This window comes from Oncorhynchus mykiss, chromosome 16, assembly GCF_013265735.2.
Source record: "Oncorhynchus mykiss isolate Arlee chromosome 16, USDA_OmykA_1.1, whole genome shotgun sequence".
Taxonomy (NCBI): domain Eukaryota; kingdom Metazoa; phylum Chordata; class Actinopteri; order Salmoniformes; family Salmonidae; genus Oncorhynchus; species Oncorhynchus mykiss.
In genome coordinates, this window is record NC_048580.1 from 72848426 (window position 1) to 72866522 (window position 18097).

Consider the following 18097-nt stretch of genomic DNA (forward strand, 5'->3'; position numbering starts at 1 on the left):
GGGGGCCGAATACTTTCGCAAGGCCCTGTATTTGCCAGCTATGTGTGGCACCATGTTTGTTGACATTATACAATGCATTCTGGGTGTCACGTAAATGTCTGTCAGACCAAAGATGTTAGGAGGCAAAGGAACGGTTCACTCATCTTTCGGGTAAACTTCCGGAAGTGAATGAACGGAAGTGAATGATGGTAGACGACACCTTCTTCATCATGCATACTGCAAACAGACCAAACTCGTCTTGTCTCCACTTATTGTCTTTGGTTGACGTGAAAAACACATATGGCGACGCGCACAAAAACCACCCATCTTCGGTTTTACTTTTGATTTTAAGCTGTTTTACTCAATGATTCGGATCAGTGTTGAGCTCACCCGTGATGTATTATAATTGCTGTTAGCTCATTCATATTGTGGTTTCTGTCAGCTGAGTTATCTTAATATGACTGCTTGTGTTACGTCAATCTTTTCTCAGTTAGCGCTAGGACTAATGTAGCCTATATTTTCCGGTTTAGATTATTGTGTTATGCTGTTGCTACTTCTGTGAATGTCTGAACGTTCCATCCAAAAACAAACTGGCCATATTCAGAACATAACTTTTGTAAGGACTGTCTTTGTGCAGAAATGTTTCTTTGAGAAAAGTGTGCCTAGCTCAAATGCTGACTGTTGCGTTAATCGAAACTGGATATTCTAAATAAGTGTTCTAATCGCACCGGTTTGAGCGTACGCTGCAGGGACCACTGTAGAATCACACCCGTTTGTTGGTACCCGTTTGTTGGTACGTGTGAAAAGGTTAATATCATTTGAAGGAACATTCTACATCACAATGGAAATGATTGCATCACAATACCCTGATGAAGACAGCTTATTGCATCTGAGCTCCTATAGTGTGCGGCTCTCCTTTTAATTTTTCAAGTGTTCTACTCCGCTAGCCAGCACCTCGCCTAAATCGATGTGAGTTTCTTTCGCCTCTAGATGCATCACAATACCAGGCAGCCATTGTGAGGGTACCCATGAGTTTTTACCAGTGAAAATGCCAGAGTTAGAGGTTCCATGTCTAACCTTTCATCTGTATTTCATCTCTCTTCAGAAGACTTAAAATAGACAGACAGAGAGAGAGAGAGCGAGAGCGAGACAGATCTCAACCCAGAGTCAGAGCGTTCAGTCAGCCCACTGACACCCCTATCAGATCACAGTCTTCTTGAACAGAGCAATACTCAATCACGAGGCGTCAAAGGAACTGAATAATATTAAGAAATGCTATAGAAGGAAGGAAAGTAGTCTGGAACTCTGCCAAATAACAATTAGGCAACAACAAATTCAATCCCTTTGAGACAACTTCCTGGACAAAATGTTTCACTGTAATAATGAAAGTGTAACATTGGGAGTAGAAAATCTAAACTGTATATTTGACCTCCTGTTTCCCTATCAAATCTAAACATTTAAGTAGACAACCTTAAAAAATGAACAACAGTGACAAAATGTTTGATGAAGAATGCAGAAACCTATCCAACCAAAAACAGAGACCCAGAAAACCTGAGCCTGTGCCTTAAATGATAGAGGAACACACTACGGAAAAAGAAGGAACAGCACGTCAGAAATCAGCTCAGTGTAATTGAAGAATCCATAGAATCTAACCACTTCTGGGAAAATTTGAAAACACTAAACAAACAACAACATGAGTTATCTATCCAAAACGGAGATGCATTGATAAACCAATATTTTTGGCTCTAGAACAAACAGCAAAAACATATACATGATCAAATACAAATCTTAGAATCAACTATTAAAGACTTCCAACACCCACTGGATTCTCCAATTACATTGAATGAACTACATAACAAAATACAAACCCTCCAAATCAAAAAGGTGTTGATGATATCCTAAATGAAATAAAATATGCAGACCACAGATTCCTCAACCCAATTGAGATGGTTTGGGATGAGTTAGACTGCAGAGTGAAGGAAAAGCAGCCAGCAAGTGCTCAGCAAATGTGGGAACTCCTTCAAGACTGTTGGAAAACCATTCCTCATGAAGCTGGTTGAGAGAATGCCAAGAGTGTGCAAAGCTGTCATCAAGGCAAAGGGTGGCTACTTCGAAGAATCTTAAATATAAAATATATTTTGAATTAACATTTTACTTTTTCTTTTGGTTACTACATTTGTGTTATTTCACTGTTGTGATGTCTTCACTAACATTCTACAATATAGAATCCTCACTTTTGACTGGTACTGTGTATATATAAACAAATTGGTGAGGGCACTAGAACAGTCTGCAGCACCCGGCCTCACTCTACTGAAATCAAACGTCTACTGTTTTCTGACAATCTGGTGCTTCTGTACCCAACCAAGGAGGGCCTACAGCAGCACCTAGATATTCTGTCAGACCTGGGCTCTGACAGTAAATCTCAGTAAGACAAAAGTAATGGTGTTCTAAAAAGGTCCAGTTGCCAGGACCACAAATACAAATTCCATCTAGACACCGTTGCCCCAGAGCACACAAAAATGTATAGTGGTTCTTCCTTTATAAGTTGTCGTACTGCAGCACAGCTAGCAGGTTGCTCCAAAATTCTATGGCACGTTATTTAAGTGTCAGCCATTGTTTCCATTAATGGTAGTTAGTGCTAGTCTGCCCACTAGAGGGCATCTTTGAGAAGCGAAGTTATTGAAATGACATGGAGGTGTAGGGCCTAAGAGTCAAAGGGAGCTTTGAATAGAACAGACACTATGGGATTGATTTTTGGAAATGTAGCTTAATTAATTTGATGACTATTATGGTGTTTCTATTCCAAGAAAAACCAAAATGCATTTCTTACTGTAGCCGATGTAGGCCTAAGTGTTTCCGTTAGTAAATTATGACGCTGTACAACGTGACCGGTCGGGAGTAGACCTAGGCTACTAAGTGACTGCAAGCGAAGAGCAAAATAATCCTAATATTCCACATAAAAATCTGATTGATTCATAAAGACCAGTCCCCAAGCTCTGTCATTCGGTGATATTTATTCCCATAGTAATGTATGGATCCAGACAGATATGGTTTGAAAACAATGCATTTGGTGGTCTATGCAAAAGAGATGGGAGAAATTCCCTGAACTCGGCAAGAGTCTATTGTCCTGCTGATAGCCCATCAAGGGTGGATGGCTTCTTGTTTATTCTTAAAAGAACTCCAGCTCAGAGAAGAGAAAGGAGCCGTGAATAATATGAATAATATATATATATATTTTTTTTTCAGAACATTAACCATGTATGTTCTCTAGTTTTGACCCAATGATTTGTCTGACAAAGACCTTTGCGTGGCCCAGGCATGGATCAAAGCTGGCGAGACTTTCAATGACGTCATCTTCACAGACGAGTCAACCGTTGCCGTCAACCACTTTTAACAGCACAATACTCAACTCTAGTGAGACTCACCACTTTAAACAGCACATTACTCAACGCTAGTGAGACTCACCACTTTTAACAGCACAATACTCAATGCTAGTTTGACTCCACTTTAAACAGCACATTACTCAACACTAGTGAGACTCACCACTTTAAACAGTACATTACTCAACACTAGTGAGACTCGCCACTTTAAACAGTACATTACTCAACACTAGTGAGACTCACCACTTAACTCTTGCAACTCCCCCCTACTTTGTGCAATTTCCGCCTGAAGACATACCCAAATCTAACAACCTGTAGCTCAGGCACAGAACCAAGGATATGCATATTCTTGGTACCATTTGAAAGAAAACACTCCGAAGTTTGTGTAAATGTGAATTGAATGTAGGAGAATAACACACAATAGATCTGGTTTAGATAAAACAATGAAAAAAAACATGTTTTTTCTTTTTGTATCATCTTTAAAATGAACAAGATAAAACAAACATTCAGATAGGATGATAGGGACAATTTCAGTGAAAAACATAAGAGGGCAACAGTACTTGTGCAAAGTTTCAGAATGATAACCAAAATGAGTGTGCTACATGACATTTATCATGAAGTCACCCAGGTGTCCCACACAAGTAACCCAAATGTACCCAAGTGGCCAAATTGGTGAAGGTATACATTTTGAAGCAAATAACTATATACAAAATGCCAAAATGGTATTCTAACACACCCCCCCCCCAAAAAAAAAATTAAGAAAAAAAAAAGAAAAAAATATGAAAAAAAAATATATATATATATATATATATATATACATTTACAAAATAACATGGGTAACTATTTACACACTTTCAATATTTGGAAGACCCTCAGTCCTCTATCAAATCAAATCTATTTAAATAGCCCCAGCCTAAAACCCCAAACAGCAAGCAATGCAGGTGTAGAAGCACGGTGGCTAGGAAAAACCAGGCTGAGGGGTGGCCAGTCCTCTTCTGGCTGTGCCGGGTGGAGATCACAGTGGTTGTAGAGGGTGCAACAGGACAGCACCTAAAGAGTAAAAATGAACAGTTTAGGGTTCCATAGCCGCAGGCAGAACAGTTGAAACTGGAACAGCGGCAAGGCCAGGTGGACTGAGGACAGCAAGGAGTCCTCATGCCAGGTAGTCCTGACGCATGGTCCTAGGGCTCAGGTCCTCCTCCGAGAGAAAGAGAGAATTAGAGAGAGCATACTTAAATTCACACAGGACACCGGATAAGACTCCCATTTGGAGTCAGTGTCACTGTGAAAGAAGATGTTCAGTTAGAATAGTTTCACATATGAGCCCTGTATCAACAGGTATAATAAACAGATATATAGAGAGAGTTGAAGGTTGAATATATTATTATATTATTATTATTACCTGCTAGATCTACTGTCTCTTATATTATGACAGACCAGCTAGATCTACTGTCTCTATTATATTATGACAGACCAGCTAGATCTACTGTCTTTATTATATTACTGTCTTTATTATATTACAACAGACCAGCTGTATCTACTGTGTCCATTTCACTTTAGCCATTGATGTGGTCCTGCCCTCTCCTCAACAGCCTCATAGACTATTTCATCTGGGTTGGGGTGGGGCGGCAGACACACGCATCTCACATTTCATGACATTAAATGTTTATATATTGCTTCTAAAATAAATAAAAAATCACAAATAATATTTTATATTATTAATTTCAAACAGGGCATTAGCATGATAAGAACTTACCAGTCCAAAACGATATCCTCTCCCGTTCAAAAAATATTCCTCCACAATTGCTAAATGAAGCGTCCTACAACAATCTCTGTCTCACCTTCCCAGTCAATTTATTCTAAAGTTGTGTGTACATCTGTATATCTAGACTTAGATTTAGCTTTCCCTGACTTAGTCGCCATAATGATTGATATATAAACAGCTGAATCTGCGCATTCACCAAACAATGCAGTGCGTAATATGTGTTTCTCCTTCCGGTATGAAACTTCAATAGCGCATGACTCACTTTACGCTGGAGTTTACTACATGGGTTGGTCTTGCAACACATAAACATGGCGTATTGCCGTTTAGCTCAGCTCATTGGCTATCTACCCAGCTAGATTTCAAGACGATCAGTGGTCATTGGGTTAAAAGACAGTCAATCAACGAAACAGCGGGCCAATCATTGGTTCACAATGATGTCATTACTTGTTGTCTTCAAATCGGTTTCTTTCAGTCAATGCGTCCCGCGAAATGGCCCATCAGGTTTGATTGTGTTACAAACAAACCAGTTGATTGCAGTGAAACCAAACATGACTGGAAAAGTCAAGTTCTGTGTGGGTGATTTACCTGGAATGTGTCGTCGAAAATGGAATGAGACGGAATTCACTACACAAGCGGTTCACAAAATGTTTCGTGTTAGGCTATAAAAACGACATTTAATTATTTTGGGATATGTATACCGAGTATGTTCACATCCCTGTCAGACCATTTTTATTGGTAAACTACACGGTAATGTAAAAGTTTGTATTTTTTTTAGTGATCCAATACGTAATATAGTAAGTACACTTATCATAATTTGGTTTTAATCCAGACAGGTCAGAATAAGTATCTAAATCCTGTGGAGGGATTCTAATTGTTGTTTTTAAAAAGATAACAGCGTACAATGAAACCCTTGTTTTTAAGCCCTGGATTTCTAGCACTTTGATATTATTGTTGGATCTGATTTTAACAGCTAACATTTCAGTGGCCATTATAAATAGATATGCCGACAGTGGACAACCTTGTTTTTACTCCTCTTGACAGTTTAAAACTTTCAGAGATGTAGCCATTATTTACTATTTTACACCTAGGGTTACTATACATAATAACATTTTATAAGGGCTTCTCCAAAATTGAAATATTCCAGGCATTTATATATAAACTCTAGTCGTACTTTATCAAAGGCCTTTTCAAAGTCGGCTATGAATGCCAGGCCTGGTTTCCCAGATATTTCATAGTGTTCTATTGTTTCCAGTACTTATATTATCTCCAATGTATTGTCCATGTAAAAAAAAAAAACTGTCTAATTAGGATATTAATAATATCAGACAATACCTTTTTTAAATTCTATGCGCTAAGCATTTTGCTAGAATTTTTGCATCACAACACTGAAGTGTAAGAGGCCTCCCATTTTTTTTAAATGGTCTGGATCTTTATATTTACCACTTGGATCCTGTTTCAGTAGTAATGAAATCAGACCTTCTTGGTGAGTGTCTGATAATCTACCATTTATATAGGAGTGGTTAAAACACGCTAATAACAGTCGTGAGTATATCAAAAAAAGTTTGGTATCCAGCCCTGGAGTTTTCCCAGCCTTAAAGGCTTTAATTGCATCAAGAAGTTCCTCCTCTGTAATTTGGCCTTCACATGAGTCTTTCTGTACATTATTAATAGGAAAGAAATCCATACAATTAGCTTCGGTTAGTGGAGATGGAGGCGACTGAAACGAAAACATATGCTTAAAGTACTTTACTCCCTCTTTCAAAATGTTGTTTGGTGATTCATGGGTGACTCCATTTCTAACAAGTTTCAGTAAATACCTTTTGGTAGCATTCCATTTCCTTTGTTAGTATGGACTCTTTTGACCTAAAGTGCTTCTTTTTTTTTTTTAGAGATCGATACTGAATTGCATGGCCTCTAAAGACACATTAAAAAAGTGTCCCATACAATAAGGGGATCTGCTGTACCTATGTTATGTCGGGAAAAAGTCAGTTATCAATTCTTCTGTCCTAGTTAAAAACAAGTTATCATTCAATAGATTTTGATTAAATCTCCAATATCCTTGCCCACGTGGAAAATCTGTAAGAGTAATATATATTCCCATTATGTGATGGTCCGACCGCATCCTGTCCCCTATCAACACTTTTTAAACTTTTGGTGCTAGAGAGATTGACATAAGAAAGTAATCAAGACGACTAGCTTGATTGAGCCTCCTCCATGTATATCTCACTAGGTCAGGGTATTAAACCTCCTCCATGTATATCTCACTAGGTCAGGATATTAAACCTCCTCCATGTATATCTCACTAGGTCAGGATATTAAACCTCCTCCATGTATATCTCACTAGGTCAGGATATTAAACCTCCTCCATGTACAGTGCCTTGCGAAAGTATTCGGCCCCCTTGAACTTTGCGACCTTTTGCCACATTTCAGGCTTCAAACATAAAGATATAAAACTGTATTTTTTTGTGAAGAATCAACAAGTGGGACACAATCATGAAGTGAAACGAGATTTATTGGATATTTCAAACTTTTTTAACAAATCAAAAACTGAAAAATTGGGCGTGCAAAATTATTCAGCCCCTTTACTTTCAGTGCAGCAAACTCTCTCCAGAAGTTCAGTGAGGATCTCTGAATGATCCAATGTTGACCTAAATGACTAATGATGATAAATACAATCCACCTGTGTGTAATCAAGTCTCCGTATAAATGCACTGTGATAGTCTCAGAGGTCCGTTAAAAGCGCAGAGAGCATCATGAAGAACAAGGAACACACCAGGCAGGCAGATACTGTTGTGAAGAAGTTTTAAAGCCGGATTTGGATACAAAAAGATTTCCCAAGCTTTAAACATCCCAAGGAGCACTGTGCAAGCGATTAATATTGAAATGGAAGGAGTATCAGACCACTGCAAATCTACCAAGACCTGGCCGTCCCTCTAAACTTTCAGCTCATACAAGGAGAAGACTGATCAGAGATGCAGCCAAGAGGCCCATGAGCACTCTGGATGAACTGCAGAGATCTACAGCTGAGGTGGGAGACTCTGTCCATAGGACAACAATCAGTCGTATATTGCACAAATCTGGCCTTTATGGAAGAGTGGCAAGAAGAAAGCCATTTCTTAAAGATATCCATAAAAAGTGTTGTTTAAAGTTTGCCACAAGCCACCTGGGAGACACACCAAACATGTGGAAGAAGGTGCTCTGGTCAGATGAAACCAAAATTGAACTTTTGGCAACAATGCAAAACGTTATGTTTGGCGTAAAAGCAACACAGCTGAACACACCATCCCCACTGTCAAACATGGTGGTGGCAGCATCATGGTTTGGGCCTGCTTTTCTTCAGCAGGGACAGGGAAGATGGTTAAAATTGATGGGAAAATGGATGGAGCCAAATACAGGACCATTCTGGAAGAAAACCTGATGGAGTCTGCAAAAGACCTGAGACTGGGATGGAGATTTGTCTTCCAACAAGACAATGATCCAAAACATAAAGCAAAATCTACAATGGAATGGTTCAAAAATAAACATATCCAGGTGTTAGAATGGCCAAGTCAAAGTCCAGACCTGAATCCAATCGAGAATCTGTGGAAAGAACTGAACTGCTGTTCACAAATGCTCTCCATCCAACCTCACTGAGCTCGAGCTGTTTTGCAAGGATGAATGGGAAAAAATGTCAGTCTCTCGATGTGCAAAACTGATAGAGACATACCCCAAGCTACTTACAGCTGTAATCGCAGCAAAAGGTGGCGCTACAAAGTATTAACTTATGGGGGCTGAATAATATCTCACTAGGTCAGGATATTAAACCTCCTCCATGTATATCTCACTAGGTCAGGGTATTAAACCTCCTCCATGTATATCTCACTAGGTCAGAATATTAAACCTCCATGTATATCTCACTAGGTCAGGGTATTACACCTCCATGTATATCTCACTAGGTCAGGATATTAAACCTCCTCCATGTATATCTCACTAGGTCAGGATATTAAACCTCCTCCATGTATATCTCACTAGGTCAGGATATTAAACCTCCTCCATGTATATCTCACTAGGTCAGGGTATTAAACCTCCTCCATGTATATCTCACTAGGTCAGGATATTTAAGCCTTCATATATCCAACAATTCCAATATATCCATGACATTCATGATTCCCTTGAGTGCATGAGGGTGATAGTTTGTAGTGTGATCTCCTTAAGTGCATGAGGGTGATAGTTTGTATTGTGATCTCCTTAAGTGCCTGAGGGTGATAGTTTGTATTGTGATCTCCTTAAGTGCCTGAGGGTGATAGTTTGTATTGTGATTTCCTTTAGTGCCTGAGGGTGATAGTTTGTAGTGTGATTTCCTTAAGAGCCTGAGGGTGATAGTTTGTAGTGTGATTTCCTTTAGTGCCTGAGGGTGGTAGTTTGTAGTGTGATTTCCTTTTCGGTCCATAGAGCTATTTAAAACCATATTATAATCTCCCACCATAACGATACAGTATGGTGTTGCTTATAGAGTTGATCAATTATTATATATTTTGTCAAAGAAGTGTGGATCATCGTGATTTGGACCGTACAGGTCAACGAGACATATCTGTTTATGGTCCAGTAACATATTAAACATCATCCATCTACCTTGAGGATCTGTTAGTTATGGTTGAGGATCTGTTAGTTATGGTTGAGGATCTGTTACTTATGGTTGAGGATCTGTTAGTTATGGTTGAGGATCTGTTAGTTATGGTTGAGGATCTGTTAGTTATGGTTGAGGATCTGTTAGTTATGGTTGAGGATCTGTTAGTTATGGTTGAGGATCTGTTAGTTATGGTTGAGGATCTGTTAGTTATGGTTGAGGATCTGTTAGTTATGGTTGAGGATCTGTTAGTTATGGTTGAGGATCTGTTAGTTATGGTTGAGGATCTGTTACTTATGGTTGAGGATCTGTTAGTTATGGTTGAGGATCTGTTAGTTATGGTTGAGGATCTGTTAGTTATGGTTGAGGATCTGTTAGTTATGGTTGAGGATCTGTTAGTTATGGTTGAGGATCTGTTAGTTATGGTTGAGGATCTGTTAGTTATGGTTGAGGATCTGTTAGTTATGGTTGAGGATCTGTTAGTTATGGTTGAGGATCTATTTGTTATGGTTGAGGATCTGTTAGTTATGGTTGAGGATCTGTTAGTTATGGTTGAGGATCTGTTAGTTATGGTTGAGGATCTGTTAGTTATGGTTGAGGATCTGTTAGTTATGGTTGAGGATCTGTTAGTTATGGTTGAGGATCTGTTAGTTATGGTTGAGGATCTGTTTGGACAGATGGGTGAAGTTGGTTATGGTTGGAGTTAGAATTTTGGCTGTCAGAAGTATTAAAATCAACCAATGTCAGCCTTTTTAAATGCTTTATTATCCAAATGTTTAAAGTGCATGTGGGGTGACGGGAAAGAAAAGGAAATGGTGCAGTTTGAGGCAATGTGGCAGAGAGTGATGGGTGCGCTGGAGATGGGGGTGGGAACAGGTGGGTCTGGGGGGGGTGGGTGAACAGGTGGGTCTGGGGGGGTGTGGACAGGTGGGTCTGGGGGGGGTGGGTGAACAGGTGGGTCTGGGGGGGTGTGGACAGGTGGGTCTGGGCAGGTGTGGACAGGTGGGTCTGGGCAGGTGTGAGCAGGTGGGTCTGGGGGGGTGTGAACAGGTGGGTCTGGGCGGGTGTGAACACAGGTGGGTCTGGGCGGGTGTGGACAGGTGGGTCTGGGCAGGTGTGAGCAGGTGGGTCTGGGGGGGTGTGAACAGGTGGGTCTGGGCGGGTGTGAACACAGGTGGGTCTGGGCGGGTGTGAACAGGTGGGTCTGGGCAGGTGTGATGTAGTTGTCTTGTATGTGTATGTTTTGTACTGTCTAAAAAATATAAAAATGAATACAAAGAAAAATCAATCTGGCATCTGATTATTTATTATGAATAGGATTTGTTTGATTAATTTTGTTTACATTAATTATAACTACAATGTCACAAATAATTGCTCACACACAACATGAGTCGATTAACTTGGTCGAAACAACCAAAACATTTATTTATTAAAGGTGCTTATTTATTTTGATCCGAAGCCATGAATGAGTGAGTGAGTCATCTTTATGCTGACGAATCCTCGCTGGTCTCTTTCATTCAGTTTCTTCTTCACCTCAGCAAAGGACTCCGTGTTTCAGCAACTCACTTTATATATAGAGGGGCTATCAGTCTTTCACACTGTGGTAAATAATGGCACTTTGTTATCTATAATTATTTCTTTCTGTTTTTAGAGGGAGAGAAACCAAAAGGCCACCGTACCTATTTTTCAAAAATCGTCTCTACACGTCAAGTGTAATTCCCCCATTTGTATTTACCCAAGTTCTCTCTCAACACCAGGACCACCGGCAGCGTTGCGTGTGTGTGTGTGTGTGTGCCTGATGCAGGACTCAAGACTGAAAACGACTCCATTAATATCCGAAAAGAGAGTCAATTTGTGCCACATTTTAGACTACTGATAGATGAGCATTCTGACTCCTCCTTGTCGTAGTGTGGTGCAATGACAGAATTACGCAATCTGCCACCATCTACCATAAACGGTCGCTGCATAAACTCAACACCTTTTTAAGGAAGAACCACTGTACGTACCTCGGCCTAAACGTCAGCGCCACTGGTAACTTCCACAAAGCTGTGAACGATCTGAGAGACAAGGCAAGAAGGGCCTTCTATGCCATCAAAAGGAACATCAAATTCGACATACCAATTAGGACCTGTCTAAAAAATACTTGAATCAGTTATAGAACCCATTGCCCTTTTTATGGTTGCGAGGTCTGGGTTCCGCTCACCAACCAAGAATTCACAAAATGGGACAAACACCAAATTGAGACTAATTCTGCAAAAATATCCTGTGTACAACGTAAAACACCAAATAATGCATGCAGAGCAGAATTAGACTGACACCCGCTAATGATCAAAATCCAGAAAAGAGCCGTTAAATTGAACAAACGATTCCCAAACCTTCCATAACAAAGCCAGAGTGGTCCTGGGGCTCTGTTCACATACACAAGCAGACCCCACAGAGCCCCAGGACAGCAACACAATTAGACCCAACCAAATAATGAGTAAACAAAACATTATTACTTGACACATTGGAAAAAACTAGCAAAAAAACTGAGCAAACTAGAATGCTATTTGGCCCTAAACAGAGAGTACACAGCGGCAGAATACCTGACCAATGTGACTGACCCAAACGTAAAGAAAGCTTTGACTATGTACAGACTCAGTGAGCATAGCCTTGCTATTGAGAAAGGCTTCCGTAGGCAGACATGGCTCAAGAGAAGACATACTATGTGCACACTGCCCACAAAATGAGGTGGAAACTGAGCTGCACTTCCTAACCTCCTGCCAAATGTATGACCATATTAGTGACACATATTTCCCTCAGATTACACAGATCCACAAAGAATTCGAAAACAAATCCAATTTTGATTAACTCCCATATCGATTGGGTGAAATACCACAGTGTACCATCACAGCAGCACGATTTGTTACCTGTTGCCACAAGAAAATGGCAACCAGTGAAGAACAAACACCATTGTAAATACAACACATATTTATGTTAATTTATTTTCCCTTTTGTACTTGAACATTTTGCACATCGTTACCACACTGTATACAGACATATGACATTTGAAATGTCTTTACACTCACAAAAGTTCAAAAGAAATAATGTTTACTGTAAGTAAATGTGTTTATTTTATTTAAACATATGTTTCCCATTGCCAATAAAGCCCCTTACATTTAAATTGAATTGAAAATGTTTAGCTTACAGTTCAAAATGTACTTTTCTGGCTGATTTTGTTTCATTTATTAGTTCTCCTGTAATCGATGAGTCTCTTTTTTTTTCTCTTTTCAGGTGCTGGGGAGTCTGGGAAAAGTACAATAGTGAAGCAGATGAAGTAAGTTCAGGAAACATCTTTCATCAAACTGCATTATGTCAAACTCACAAATCCCCATGATGGTTGCAGCACAGAACTAGAATGAGTTGGTGATGAGCGGTTTGACTGTTCTGTTCATTCCATTTCTATGGGTAGAATGTTGGTGATGTTGGTGATGAGCGGTTTGACTGTTCTGTTCATTCCATTTATATGGGTAGAATGTTGGGGATGTTGGTGATGAGCAGTTTGACTGTTCTGTTCATTCCATTTCTATGGGTAGAATGTTGGTGATGTTGGTGATGAGCGGTTTGACTGTTCTGTTCATTCCATTTCTATGGGTAGAATGTTGGTGATGTTGGTGATGAGCGGTTTGACTGTTCTGTTCATTCCATTTCTATGGGTAGAATGTTGGTGATGTTGGTGATGAGCGGTTTGACTGTTCTGTTCATTCCATTTCTATGGGTAGAATGTTGGTGATGAGCGGTTTGACTGTTCTGTTCATTCCATTTATATGGGTAGAATGTTGGGGATGTTGGTGATGAGCAGTTTGACTGTTCTGTTCATTCCATTTCTATGGGTAGAATGTTGGTGATGTTGGTGATGAGCAGTTTGACTGTTCTGTTCATTCCATTTCTATGGGTAGAATGTTGGTGATGTTGGTGATGAGCAGTTTGACTGTTCTGTTCATTCCATTTCTATGGGTAGAATGTTGGTGATGTTGGTGATGAGCGGTTTGACTGTTCTGTTCATTCCATTTCTATGGGTAGAATGTTGGTGATGTTGGTGATGAGCGGTTTGACTGTTCTGTTCATTCCATTTCTATGGGTAGAATGTTGGTGATGTTGGTGATGAGCAGTTTGACTGTTCTGTTCATTCCATTTCTATGGGTAGAATGTTGGTGATGTTGGTGATGAGCAGTTTGACTGTTCTGTTCATTCCATTTCTATGGGTAGAATGTTGGTGATGTTGGTGATGAGCGGTTTGACTGTTCTGTTCATTCCATTTCTATGGGTAGAATGTTGGTGATGTTGGTGATGAGCAGTTTGACTGTTCTGTTCATTCCATTTCTATGGGTAGAATGTTGGTGATGTTGGTGATGAGCAGTTTGACTGTTCTGTTCATTCCATTTCTATGGGTAGCACGTTGCAGCCCAAAAATAGCATTCCAACTCACATACAACACGACAGTAGCAGTCCAAATAGCATTCAAACTCACATACAACACGACAGTAGCGCGTTGCAGTCCAAATAGCATTCCAACTCACATACAACACGACAGTAGCGCATAAACCATGGCAAAAGGTTACTGTTACTATTTCTGGTTTTGACATTTGTAAGTTATATAGCTGATTATTTTAACTTATTAAACAGTTAACCCGATTAGTTAAACTTGTTAACTGTCATTCAGATAATATGCTGTCGATGTACAGTACTGTCTTTTGTGAGGGTTTAATGGTGCAGGGATAATTGCCATTGCCAGCTGAGTTCATCTCTTTCTGTCGTGTGTGTGTGTTTTGTGTGTGTGTGTGTTGCATAGAGAGATGCTAGCCTCATTTTAACGTGGCGCTCAGGCAGAGAGACGATGGAGGGAAGCACACATTGCATAACACAATGGCCACAGAGGCCAGCAGCTAGCCTGGCATGGCCTGAATAGACTACCAACCCTGGATTCCCACATTTAGCATGCCTATTTACTCACACAATAGACCTGTTAACAGTTGGTTGGTTTTGGAAATGTCTTGTCTTGAATGGTCACGCATACAGAAAAGTTAAAAACTTCAGTTAGATTTCCCTTAGACCAGAGTGACAATGTTCCGCTGTGCACATTACGTAGAAAACATGCCTAATCCATTGATTCATACCAAGTGTTAAGTTGTATTTAAAAAATATATTATATTTTTGAGGAGGGATGGGGGACCGCCACCATCCACCCCTTCAGAGGACAACTTAATTAATGATATTCAAGTGTGGATATTGGACGTTTATTGAATATTGGACGTTTTGAATGTTCTCCTGTTCAGAATCATCCATGAGGCCGGCTACTCCGAGGAGGAGTGTAAACAGTACAGAGTGGTGGTGTACAGCAACACAATCCAGTCTATCATCGCCGTCATCAGAGCCATGGGACACCTAAAGATAGACTTTGGGGACCCCGCACGAGCGGTAGGCACACAACGCAACGTAACTTTATGGTCTGGCAAAACTTGTTCTTAATGAGTGGTTCGCATTGTGTCTATGTTTTTAATGGCCTGCTTTCTTAAACTATGGGTCGGGACCCAAAGTGGGTCTGGCATGTGAGAGGTGGGTCGCCAGTTATGATCACATGCTATTTCATCTTAATTTGGGTCTTTTGGAGGGCGATTTGAGTCACCAGAGGACGGTCAATTTCTCATTTGGGTCTCAAGCTGAAAAAAAGGGTTTGAAGAACCCATGCCCATCTGTATTTGATGAGCTGAGTCTTTAGAGTTCTCATCGTCTACCGAACAGGTCTCACATTTTCACCCAAAGGGTCTGATTTAGAGTTGAGAAAAGTGGACGCAACTCAGACTTTCACTTTAATAATTTACAGAGTTTAACGGGAGGCTTGCTCAAAAAGGTGATGTAAGGATCTCAGGACAGAATATTGCCCCAAGTGCAGTGGTGTAAAGTACTTTAGTAAAAATAAGTACTACTCAAGTAGTTTTTTGGCGTAATATACTTTACTATTTATATTTTTGATAAAATATAATATATCTAATTTACGTAGGTATTCACACCCCTGAGTCAATATATGTTAGAATCACTTTTGGCACATTTGTTAAAAATTTGTTAAGCAAATTTTTACTCCTGAACTTATTTAGACTTTCCATAACCAAAGGGTTGAAAAAGTACTGACTCAAGACATTTTCAACTTTTAATTTATTTAGTAAACATTTCTAAAAACATAATTCCACTTAGACATTATGATGTATTGTGTGTAAAACATTTTTAATTCAGGCTGAAATAAAATGAAAAAATGAAAAAAAGTCAAGGGGCTGTGAATGTACCTGTAGGCATGTACCTGTAGGCATGTACCTGTAGGCACTGTACCTGTAGGCACTGTACCTGTAGGCACTGTACCTGTAGGCACTGTACCTGTAGGCACTGTACCTGTAGGCACTGTACCTGTAGGCACTGTACCTGTAGGCACTGTACCTGTAGGCACTGTACCTGTAGGCACTGTACCTGTAGGCACTGTACCTGTCTGTAGGCACTGTACCTGTCTGTAGGCATGTACCTGTAGGCACTGTACCTGTAGGCACTGTACCTGTAGGCACTGTACCTGTAGGCACTGTACCTGTAGGCACTGTACCTGTAGGCACTGTACCTGTAGGCACTGTACCTGTAGGCACTGTACCTGTAGGCACTGTACCTGTCTGTAGGCACTGTACCTGTCTGTAGGCACTGTACCTGTCTGTAGGCACTGTACCTGTCTGTAGGCACTGTGTCTGTAGGCACTGTACCTGTAGGCACTGTACCTGTAGGCACTGTACCTGTAGGCACTGTACCTGTAGGCACTGTACCTGTAGGCACTGTACCTGTAGGCACTGTACCTGTCTGTAGGCACTGTACCTGTAGGCACTGTACCTGTAGGCACTGTACCTGTAGGCACTGTACCTGTAGGCACTGTACCTGTAGGCATGTACCTGTAGGCACTGTACCTGTAGGCACTGTACCTGTAGGAATGTACCTGTAGGCACTGTACCTGTAGGAATGTACCTGTAGGAATGTACAGTGCCTTGCGAAAGTATTCGGCCCCCTTGAACTTTGCAAACTTTTGCCACATTTCAGGCTTCAAACATAAAGATATAAAACTGTATTTTTTTGTGAAGAATCAACAACAAGTGGGACACAATCATGAAGTGGAACGACATTTATTGGATATTTCAAACTTTTTTAACAAATCAAAAACTGAAAAATTGGCCGTGCAAAATTATTCAGCCCCTTTACTTTCAGTGCAGCAAACTCTCTCCAGAAGTTCAGTGAGGATCTCTGAATGATCCAATGTTGACCTAAATGACTAATGATGATAAAAACAATCCACCTGTGTGTAATCAAGTCTCCGTATAAATGCACCTGCACTGTGATATTCTCAGAGGTCCGTCAAAAGCGCAGAGAGCATCATGAAGAACAAGGAACACACCAGGCAGGTCCGAGATACTGTTGTGAAGAAGTTTAAAGCCGGATTTGGATACAAAAAGATTTCCCATGCTTTAAACATCCCAAGGAGCACTGTGCAAGCGATAATATTGAAATGGAAGGAGTATCAGACCACTGCAAATCTACCAAGACCTGGCTGTCCCTCTAAACTTTCAGCTCATACAAGGAGAAGACTGATCAGAGATGCAGCCAAGAGGCCCATGATCACTCTGGATGAACTGCAGAGATCTACAGCTGAGGTGGGAGACTCTGTCCATAGGACAACAATCAGTTGTATATTGCACAAATCTGGCCTTTATGGAAGAGTGGCAAGAAGAAAGCCATTTCTTAAAGATATCCATAAAAAGTGTTGTTTAAAGTTTGCCACAAGCCACCTGGGAGACACACCAAACATGTGGAAGAAGGTGCTCTGGTCAGATGAAACCAAAATTGAACTTTTTTGGCAACAATGCAAAACGTTATGTTTGGCGTAAAAGCAACACAGCTCATCACCCTGAACACACCATCCCCACTGTCAAACATGGTGGTGGCAGCATCATGGTTTGGGCCTGCTTTTCTTCAGCAGATGATGGTTAAAATTGATGGGAAGATGGATGGAGGACCATTCTGGAAGAAAACCTGATGGAGTCTGCAAAAGACCTGAAACTGGGACTGAGATTTGTCTTCCAACAAAACAATGATCCAAAACATAAAGCAAAATCTACAATGGAATGGTTCAAAAATAAACATATCCAGGTGTTGGAATGGCCAAGTCAAAGTCCAGACCTGAATCCAATCGAGAATCTGTGGAAAGAACTGAAAACTGCTGTTCACAAATGCTCTCCATCCAACCTCACTGAGCTCGAGCTGTTTTGCAAGGAGGAATGGGAAAAAATGTCAGTCTCTCGATGTGCA

At 40.4% G+C, this 18097-nt stretch overlaps 1 protein-coding gene across 1 annotated transcript in view; it reads left to right on the plus strand.

Moving 5' to 3' along the window:
* The window catches only part of LOC110491159 (guanine nucleotide-binding protein G(i) subunit alpha), a 69207-nt gene that overhangs the window by 23431 nt on the left and 27679 nt on the right, over nt 1-18097 (plus strand). The window contains exons 2-3 of the mRNA XM_036947744.1: nt 13004-13046; nt 15046-15187. Of these exons, the coding sequence (XP_036803639.1) occupies nt 13004-13046; nt 15046-15187 (185 nt within the window). The remainder of the gene's footprint in view (nt 1-13003; nt 13047-15045; nt 15188-18097) is intronic.